Raw genomic sequence first — 10,588 nt, forward strand, 5'->3', positions numbered from 1 at the left:
ACAATAGTTCATTGGGGACTGCTGCACCCAGCAATACCTGATGAAACGCCCCCTACTTCAAAAACAGTTAAAACATGGGCTGGGTTCTTCCTTGCAGCTACAAGACTGTGTTGAGAATACAGACTGGAGTATTTGTGAATCTCAGGACCTGGAGGAGTACAATATATCCATACTCTCCTAACCACTGCCACTGTCACCGCTGACAAATGCATCCGGGTGTATGCCAGCCACAAGCCCTGGATGACAAGTGAGGTTAGGACCCTGCTGAGTAACAGAAACACTGCTTTCAGGTCGGATGACTTGGAACTGTACAATGCAGCCACGCCAAACCTGAAAAGGGGCATCAGAGAGGCCGAGCTGGATTCTAACACCTGAGGACTATCTCCAGAACAACAACTTGAGGCAACTGTGGCGGGAGGCCCAAAACATCACTAACTACAACCCCAGACTGCTGTGGATGGTGATGTTGTGCTAGCGGAGACGTTGAACTGCTTCTTTGGCCGCTTTGAAAAAAAAAAACACCAGACGCAGTCACACCATATACACAGGCCAACACCAGCCACATCTTTGTGTTGGAGAATCATGACATGAGACACATGTTAAGGACAGTTAACAGGACCCCAGAAATGCAGCAGGACCTGATTGCATCAGGTGCTGAAGGTCTGTACAGGCCAGCTCACAGCCTGTCCTTAGCACAGACCACTGTCCCACCCTGCCTGAAGGCCTCAACCATTCATGCCTGTCCCAAAAAGATACACCACCAGCAGACTAATTGACTTCCACACAGTGGTTCTCACTCCATTCGTTATTGAGTGTTTTGAGAACCTGGTCAAAAGTCACGTCATTCGAGGTGAGGGATAATAGAGGATGCCGTAGCCACCGCTATCCGCACAACCTTGACTCATCTAGAGCACAAGGAAAGTTATGCTAGGTTTCTTTTCACTGACTTCAGCTCAGCATTTAACACAATCACCCCTAGCAGACTGGGAACAAAACTAATCAACCTCCCATACTCCATCTGACTCTGGATTAAGGACTTCCTAAGAGCCCGCCCACAGAGAGTTAAAGAAGGGCCCAAACTTAACCCAACATTCAGCCTCAACATTGGCTTGCCACAGGGATGTGTGCTGACTCTCCTGCTGTACACTCTCTACACACCCGACTGCACCCCACTCACTCAAGCAACTCAACAGTGAATTTCACAGATGACATGACAGCGGTTGGACTCATCATGGGGGAAGATGAGTCTGCATACAGGGACAAGGTAGAGAAACTGGCATCATGGTGCAGCACTAACAACCTTTTCCTCAACACCACAAAAACGAAAGAAATAATAGTGAACTTCAGGAGAAGCACATCTAATCGTCATATACATTAATGGGTACTGTGTGGAGAGGCTCTGACTAGAAGTTTCTGGACCTGCATCTGGGTGATGACCTAACCCGGAAAACCAACACCACTGCGATGACCAAGAACCCACAGCAGCGGCTCCCCTTCCTGAGGGTCCTGAAAAACATTGCCCCAGCCAAGGAGCTCCTGGTGTCCTTCTATAGAGTGATTACTGTTCAGTGTCCTGGCACACATGCCAGTGTGGTCCGCCATGTGTACTGCTCAGCTGTTACTGTCAGGAAGGCGTCACACACAATAAAAGCCAAAACAAACAGACTGAAAAACAGCACATAGTTGTGTAATGGAAGCTTCGAACAATAACCAAGACAGATGTCATTAAAACTGAACATTTACTTGCTGAAAATGCTGCTGTTTACAAATTACAAATGAGCAGGAAGCATTCTTATGACTTGGATCATTTCCTGCACTTCAAAATAAACACTTCCTGTAAACGATTTTCACAATAGAAGAAAAAAATGACCATGAGCAGTTAAAACACACAATCCAGATATTCACTGCAATGAAACGACAAGTATAGCATGCTTCAATATTTCCTGCATAACCAAGTGAACTTAACAACATCTAAAGAATAATTAAATCAAATATTCACAACACACATATGGCAAGGCTGTTGCAATAATAAATAATAAACAATTAATGAACATTGTTATATATCTTCACTAACCTGTGCAATACCCAACCTGTGTAATCAATAATGACTCAAGCACACACATGCATGTATATATGTATTTATTTATATTTTTATACTGTTTCTACTGTGTTTATTTACTAGAAACTTTTGTATTTTTGTATTTTTGTGAATAGTTAGATTGCTTTCTTTGCACTGAATGACACTGCATATAATTTTGTTGCACTTTTGGCATATTGACGATAAAAATGACTTCTCGTTGCTTGCCTTCGTGTAAAAGTCATCACACACTGCTGGTGATAAACAGTATCCATTTCCAAGGTCCAGACCTTAGAAAATTGTCATACAAAACGGTTTACAAAGTGTGAGGCTACTGTAGTTATAATTTATTTAGTTATTACACTTTAAATAATTACTCAGAGAGGCAATTAGTCCAGCTCATTCAGTTACATTATCTTGTCCATCTATCCATTTTCTTCTGCTTCTCCTTATTACGGTTGCATGGCACTAGAGCTATTCCAGCTACCATAGAGCATAGGGTGAGAGGCAGGGCACACCCTGGACAGGTCGCCAGTCTGTGGCAGGGATAAAACAGAGAGACAGAAACCATTCGACTCACATTCACACCAACGGGTAATTTAGAATCACCAGTGAGAAATACAGGGTGAACATGCAAAATCCACACAGAAAGGCCTTGGAGTTGGACAGGACATTCTTGCTGTGAGGCAACTAAGTACAGTGGTGCTAACCACCGCACCACTGTACTGCCTTCAGTATCTTGTAATTCGCTAAAATGTTGACAGTGGCCACTCAATCCCTCACCAGTAACATATCTGCTTGCTTTTTTCTGCAAAATATGCCAAATCAGACTTTTTTATCTGCTTTTGGTGTCTTCAGCAGCATTAACTTTTCATGGTTATGTTTAGGCATTATTAACCAGACTTTGGGTGCGGTGACAGAAGGACTGTGAGTCTGTTGTGAACAAGACACAACATATTCATCTGATCACTACTTATACAACACTATTACACGTTTCATTCACCCAGCGAAACACACATTCATGCCTAAGCATATGGATGATTACACTATCTTAAACAAGGAAGACAAGCGATGGGAATTTGTAACAAGTTAGCAGTTCCGATTCCAATATCACTTATTGATTCAATTCCTTATCGATTCTCATTGTGTTCTTAAAGACATCAATGGTCATCAGTGTTGGAGTCATTACTCAAAAAAGTAATGGATTACACAAAACACTTTTCTTAAAAGTAACGCAGTACATTACTTAATTACTCCCAGGAGAAAGTAATTCATTATTCAACTCATTACATTACATTGAGTTTCTCCATAACAAGTGACATGAAACAGATTGTCTCACAATTACTAGTTAACAATTTAAACCTTTAGGTTACAGTTCCACACACCAACACAAATCCCCATCTTAATGAGGACACACATATGATCTTTAGGCATAAACACAAAGCCGACAAGACAAAGCAAAGATAAAAACCAGCCCAAAGAGACTTCAAAGCGATGCCCACAGTGATTCTACTTTAGAAACATGAAATGGTAGAAACGGAGGCTGCAGCCTGACTGTTCATCACTGCTTTTGTTACCAGTTAAAGTTCAGGGTCTGGCTGCTGTGGTCGGTCAGCAGTTACTCAGCTTTAACATAACTCTGGGTTCTTGCTAGCTTAGCATTAGCATGCTGTCTGTGCAGGCGCTTGCAGAGAGGCAAAGTTGTGTTAGCACCATAACGCAGCTGTTTCTGTCTTGGATCCAGTTTGCACTTTACAACTGGGCTCTCATCATTCTATGCAATAGAAATAAAAGTTAAGTCCATATCCCTGCTGTAGACTGCTCTACTGCACACAAACAGCTGATTGTAGTGCAAGTGGAACCAATAAGCATGATCAATAGGTAAGCAGACTAACAATTCCAAGGAAGTGAGCTGCTGGGAACACTGGCTCTCAAATCTCTACTTAAGAACTCAAGGAGCATGGGATCAATTTATCCACCTTCCAACTGGTGGACAACCCGCGCTACCACCTGAGCCACAGGTACCAGTTTAACTTCTACAAGACTGCGGTGGCAATTCTTAGTTTGCATTACTTTTACTTCTTATCCTCAACCTTTAATTACACCATCCAATCATCACTGGCTAATACGGCAAATAAAGCAGATATGTGAGTGTGAGTTTTCTTTTGATTTGGTTCTCTGTGAAAGCAATATATGAAACATAAAAACTCGCACAATCAGGGTGGCGAGAAGAAGGTGGTGTAAAGCGGGCTACAATTCTGATGCTTTTGATTCAAACAACAAGAACAACTGCATTTGAGTCCAAAACTACTTATCTCAAACCTTTCAGTTATTGTTGTACTCGTGGATTCAGATTTGTTTAAAATTACCCTTTTCGAACAAATCAATAATCTCCATGGACTGACCTGCAGTAATGATTTGTATGAGCCTAAATGACCCCTGGAACAGATATTCCCACCTTTCATTTATTAACACACCCACGTGAGCTTGGTAAGTTCTGGGGACAAACTGCCGAGATGTGTTCCACACCCTCACTTTCAAGGCAATCAGCGTGATAAAAACACGTCCATATTTTTGACGTTGGCAGCTGAAGAACACCGGCCTGGGAGGCTGGATTCACCTCGACTCTACACTCTATTCAAATTCAGCCTGTTTTGTTTATATCAGGAAAGACAGATTTACATGAACAGCATAAGAACCTGTTCGGCCTCATTAAAAAAATTACTATTAAATAGGAGCATGGAGGAAACAGGAGGATTTGCACATACACCAAACAAGTCCTGATCCAGCTGGATTTCTATCGTTAATTTCCCACCTCCCTGCACTGATCATGGAAGATCATGGCGAACAGAGGGGTGCGATTTTACTCCATCAATGTGGTTAATTCATTATATGAACACCGAACCTCCCACGCAGAACTACTAAATCAGAAAAAGCTGTTCACGCCTGTGTTATAAAAAAAACATTGATGTGTTGGGATTTGGCGGAATTTGCTGTTGCGTTTTCTCTACGCTCGAGAGTTAACCACTCATTAACTGAGCTGAGAAACTATTTTGTTTGTTGTTCACCGTCTTCATAATTATAGTGTAATAAATAAGGAGACATAGACGTAGTTCTGACTGTGATCTGGCCATGCACCTCTAATTCTAGTGCCGCGCCATGGGAGTCGCCTCGATCCATCACAAGGACGAGAGATGCTGCAAAGGAGGATTTCTCTATTCGAGCTTCCTCTCGAAGTGATAAGGTGCATTTCCTGTCAGCATCTACTTATAAAAGCAGGTTAGCAGCATTCCAGCAAAGAGATGGGAATTTAGACCGACAGGTGCAACAGCATCATCATCTAGCCTCCACGCATCGCTCCTTCCACGCTGACAAATATCCAGATGCAACCACCCCAGCGAATAACTAACAACCGAGACAGATGACAGGGAAAGACACTACATTCGCACATATGTTCTGCGTGGAAATCCTTGAATCGTGGGAGCGAATACGTGGCGAACTAGCTAGTGAGCACAGCCACCAAGCGAACCGCGGCTGCTAGTCTCATCTCTGGGCTGGCTGCCTCCCTTGGTTCGTGCTCGTTTTCCCCCTCAACAAGCAAAACAGTGCGAGTGTTGCTGGACTTACCTCTCGGCCATTTTCCCGACGGTTTTTAAAATCCGTTCAAGATAAATCCCACAACATCTCCCATGTTGCCTAAATTGCGGTTACCGTCACCGAGTCGGTCATCCGTTCCAGACTTCTATCAAGCTACCAAAATTAAGGTACAACACATCCGACCATTACTTTCAGCATAAAAGCTTCTCGCCAACGATAATGTCCCAATGACTGAAGAAACGTTTTATGCAGTTGGGAAGTCCACCGAATTTATGTCAATAAGCACTATACTGCAGCCTGGATGATCTTATGTCAGCTGTTGTAACATGACAGCAGTTTACTACACGGTTATCCCACAATACGAAGCTCATGTAAAATCACAACCAGAATATTTGAACGGCAAGATCTCAAGTTTTACCGAGGGACCTCTGGAAACCGTCCCTAATGACACACCTATCAACAAAAGCACAAGAGGAAAAATATATATAAAATTTCTGATAGCATCTGCTGTGGGCTTCTTTTTAGCACCATAATGCTTTCCACAGCTTTCAAGGCGGAACATTTGTATTCACTCCCTGAATGTAAATCAGTGCATTCTGGGTGAGTATGCATACTTCATGAAGCTGCAACAGAAACACAGACACGTCCTTCATCGTCATTAAACATTAGATGTCCCAGCACCTCCCTGGTAGCAGCAGGTAGCAATAAAAACATTTTTAAAAACACAAACTATAAAAATGTACAAGGTTTATACAGATGTGCTTCTCATATTTGTTATTTCTTCTGAGCATTGTCAGGTAGTGCAGATGCCTTTCTCATAATAGTGGAGGTGTTTGTATTCCAGAAAAGGTTGGAATGTGAAATCCTGAACTCCCTTTATGTGGAGGGGAGGTGGGTCTACTCTGTGTCTCCGAAAGTCCACGATCATCTCAAATATGCCTGTCTAGACATATACTGACAGTAGGTTATTATTAGGTACTATTTGTGCCGTTAAAGTGCTGAACTAAATCCTGTACTTACTAGAGAACCTCTGGTGGACGCCTTAGGACTAGGGTTAGAATTGGGTTTAAGGCTGGCTGACAATTGAGATTGTTTTTTATGGTTTTGTGACCAGTTTTTATTGTTGCAGTTGTGCTAGCAGGATAAGAAATGTATTTGGTGTCCTCACAAAGACAGTGGACATCTATCCGCGCGTGCTGTTTTTAACCCTAAGTGGACATTCAGAGCATTTGCTGCCTAGACCTGCTTCCTAGATTTTTCCATTGTTAAGAGTTTCTATGCTCCTGTTAACACATCAACATTTGGTCATTTGGTTTATTTTATTTCATGTTATTATTAGAGTGGATATTATGTTGTATAGGAAAAGGGGTGAGAGCCAGGTTGTAGAAAGACAGGAGAAAGTGGCAGAGGAATATAAAAGGGTCAGAAAGACGAGAGTGGCAAAAGTCTAGGATGTAACTGTTGCATCTGCAACAGAACACACAGAGAGAAACACACAACAAGTGAACAAAACAGAGTTAGGTACACAAACAAACATACAATTTTGCTGTGATTTGTGTGTGTGCATATGTGGGAAAGAGTGAGAATGTGTGTGTCTTTGTATGAGCGTTCGTCATGAAACGTACTTGAGGATGAGAGACTGGAACAAGGCCGCCAAGGAGCTAGAGGCAGACGGCCCCAGACCCAATAGATCTGGGGTGTCTGCAGCCACCCCAACAGTGCTGAAGACCCAATGCCACACATTCTGATAAAATGTGAATCCCAGAAAACAGCGGAAAGTGGGGGGTAGGGGGGATGACCTTTTGGATTGGGAACAGGACCTTGGTTGCTCCAGGATTTCTTTGAGAAACTGGCTGTTCACACTGAAGTCCACTCCTCTCAGCTTTTGGCCTCAGCTCTTCACCAGCTCTTCTTCTTTAATATGTTCTGAATTGGTCATGATTGGTCTGTGTCTGCGTCCATCAGCTCGTTTACCCTCCAAAGAATGGGCATGATGAAAGCTGATTGTTTTAACCACATTATCTGGGAGTTTCAGGTGAATCTGGATGAAATGTCTCTGAGAAGCCTGAAAACACAAAGTTGTCCCTCATGCCTGGAGCACAATTACAGTTTCTTTGATTTTTTAAAAAGTTTTCTTCCGAGAGCCAGATCATTCATTCAGCGAGGGATTTCACCAACTCGCTGAGGGCCGCGTTTTCTGTAATGGATGTTTCCACCTGCTGCTGGCTGAACTCCACAGACTCACGCGGCGCCTAAAAGTCTTTATGAAGGAGTTCCAGCCAGGCATGTTTCAAAGCTGGATAGTTTTTGCATCTATGGACGCCAAAATGTACATCATATCACTGTTGTGTGGAGAAACCGGTTCCGACAGAGTTTTCGAGGCAGTTTCATTTCAAGGATGGCATTCCTTTGCTGCCTAACAATTTATAGTTAGGATGATTTTTCCTTTCATGCACAACCCCCATACACACAGCTAACCTCCACCCACTCTGCCTCCAACTACACCCGAGCCAAACCAGGGTTTGATGGACCAGGGTCTCTGTGTGGCCTGGGTCCACCATAGCCTGGTGTATACGCCCTTGGAACCTTACTGGTATGCAGGTACATCCCCCTCAGACCAAGGGAGAGTGTTGTAGGGCCGGGAACATGGAGCACCTGTCCCATCTTCATCCGCAGGCGCACTGGGACTGCCTCCCAGTGGTCGCCCACACCTCCAGCACTCCTGTCCCAATGCTTGTGCAGCTCCCGGTGGGTGGGGTATACCATCTCTATCCGCTGGGACCTGTGGAGAAAGAGCAGATAGAGTAGGATTAGATGGATCTGCCAGCCACTGCTGCAGCGGATCACAGGGATGATCCACCATCATCTGGGCTAGCACCTCCACTGGTAATGCCCTTCACCAGTCTGTAATCACACAGACTGAGTTTCAGACAACACTGTAGCATGAAGGACCCACTCAGGCAGAGAGCTGTAATGATGACAGTTTATTTACTTTTACAAAAATATTTGACAAAAAATGTCCTCAGGAGTTTTCAATTTACACAGGCCACAGCATCTGGCTTTGTCAGCTGGCCCCACCCCTGCATCCTGCTTACAGCTCAGCACCCCTCTCCAGGTCCATGCCAACGTGCGTCTACTCACAAAGGGAAAGCATGATTGGATTATGAGGGTCAGCTGTGTGGGTCAGCCTTCCCTGACACCACACCCTGCTCTACCCATCCCCTACACCTAAGCCACAAACCACAACCCGCCACACTTAGACCTCAGTGCAATACTGCATACTGGTGAACACAATATTTTATTACAGGGATTAGAGCATGTCATAGGAATTAAAGGTGCAGTAGCTTCGGTCATAGCTATCTAATAGACTCCAATATATCCATGTACATGGGAAGTTGTCTTCATACACAAAGGATAATTATCAGTTCCACACGATTCCATGCTAGGACTAATTCCGTTTACATTATGCTTCCCTTAGGTAGTATCATTTGAAGGCATACAATACATTTTCATTGCTATGTAGTTGACACCCAGCTTAATCTATCCATGAAGCCAGATGACACACGCCAATTAGTTAAACTGCAGAAATGTCTTAAAGACATAAAGACCTGGATCACCTGTAATTTCCCCCTTCTAGAACTGAGGTTCTTGCACTCGGTTTAAAAAATCTTAGAAACATGGTGTCTGATCATACGTATTCTGGATGGCATTACTTTGGCCTCCAGTAACACTGTGAGGAATCTTGTATTCATTTCTCACCATGATATGTCCTTTAATGTGCATATTAGGTAAATATGAAGGACTGATTTCTTGCATTTGCACAAGAGCTCTAAAATCAGAAACATCCTGTCTCAGAGTGATGCTGAAAAGCCAGTTCATGCATTTACTACTTCTAGGCTGGACTATTGTAATTGGTTATTATTGGGCTGTCCTAAAAACTTTTGGAAAAGCCTTCATTGCCTTCAGTGGTACAATTTTGAATCAGTAAAGACTGCTGCAAAATGCTTTAAAGTATAAAGGACATTTAAAATGAAAATTTTAACTTATAAATGAATTGAATTGAACTTTATTAGCTCCACACTCAACTACAAAAAAGCATGTGCTCCCTGTGGCAAAAACATTCACACTTTTCCTTACTCATCTCTTCTGATAACTCTGACCAGGTATTATTCTGCGTCTATTATGTGATACACTGACAATGGGTCTTTCTGGTTTTTGTAGAGTCAGACTAAAACTATAAAGGTAACCACTGCATTATTATTTAGCTTGTCTGTTTTCAGTCTTTCCATTATTTATTATTTATTATTCATTCTTTTATGTTTTATTTTATTTCTTTCAAAATTTATGGAAATGATCACAGAAAGGTACCTTCATTTGGTCCAGCATCTAGAAAGCATCAAATTGGTTGAATTTTTCACCATGACAGTGATCTGAAAGACACTGACAATGGGTTAGGTTTAGAGTTAGGGTTACACCTGGGTAAATGCAACATTAATTTGCTTTACCACAGCCCAGACCTTATAATTACTTAAGCAGTTTTGGGTTATCTTGACAGAGAACAGGACAAAAGACAGCCAACATCTAAAGAAGATCTTTGGAATGTCCTTCAAGAAGCTTCAAGACTATTCCTGAAGACTATTTCAAGAAATTACAAGAAAGAAAAGTTTTCTACAGTCATTGGTCTGTATTTTGAAAGCTTCCATCCTGGCAGCAGTGTAAGGTGAGCGGTTCTCTAAAAGACAGACGTAGATATCTAACTCTAACCCTAACAAGACTGAGACAAGCAGAGCCAAAAGAAGAATTTACATAAACTCCACCGGAATTTAAATAAAGCTGCGAGGGCAAAATATTGATCACAAGTAGTTTCTCGTCATATCTTAGTTTTTCCTTTATGATAGATGATCCAAGTGGTCG

General features: G+C 42.6%; 1 protein-coding gene across 6 annotated transcripts in view; it reads right to left on the reverse strand.

Moving 5' to 3' along the window:
- Positions 1–10,063, reverse strand: part of arhgap39 (Rho GTPase activating protein 39) — a 60,489-nt gene extending 50,426 nt beyond the window's left edge. Inside the window, exons 1-2 of one of the 6 annotated variants that reach the window (XM_025899454.1) lie at positions 10,043–10,063; positions 8,266–8,456 (exon numbers count right to left, since the gene is read on the reverse strand). In XM_025899454.1, the coding sequence (XP_025755239.1) occupies positions 8,266–8,456; positions 10,043–10,060 (209 nt within the window). In that variant the 5' untranslated portion in view covers positions 10,061–10,063. Of the gene's footprint in view, positions 1–5,704; positions 6,117–8,265; positions 8,457–8,715; positions 8,917–10,042 lie in introns of those variants that run through there. The other 5 variants (XM_025899455.1, XM_025899453.1, XM_013273552.3 and 2 more) reach the window with 5 other exon arrangements.
- Positions 10,064–10,588: the final 525 nt, after the last annotated feature.

The sequence above is a fragment of the Oreochromis niloticus genome, linkage group LG17 (genome assembly GCF_001858045.2).
Source record: "Oreochromis niloticus isolate F11D_XX linkage group LG17, O_niloticus_UMD_NMBU, whole genome shotgun sequence".
Taxonomy (NCBI): Eukaryota; Metazoa; Chordata; class Actinopteri; order Cichliformes; family Cichlidae; genus Oreochromis; species Oreochromis niloticus.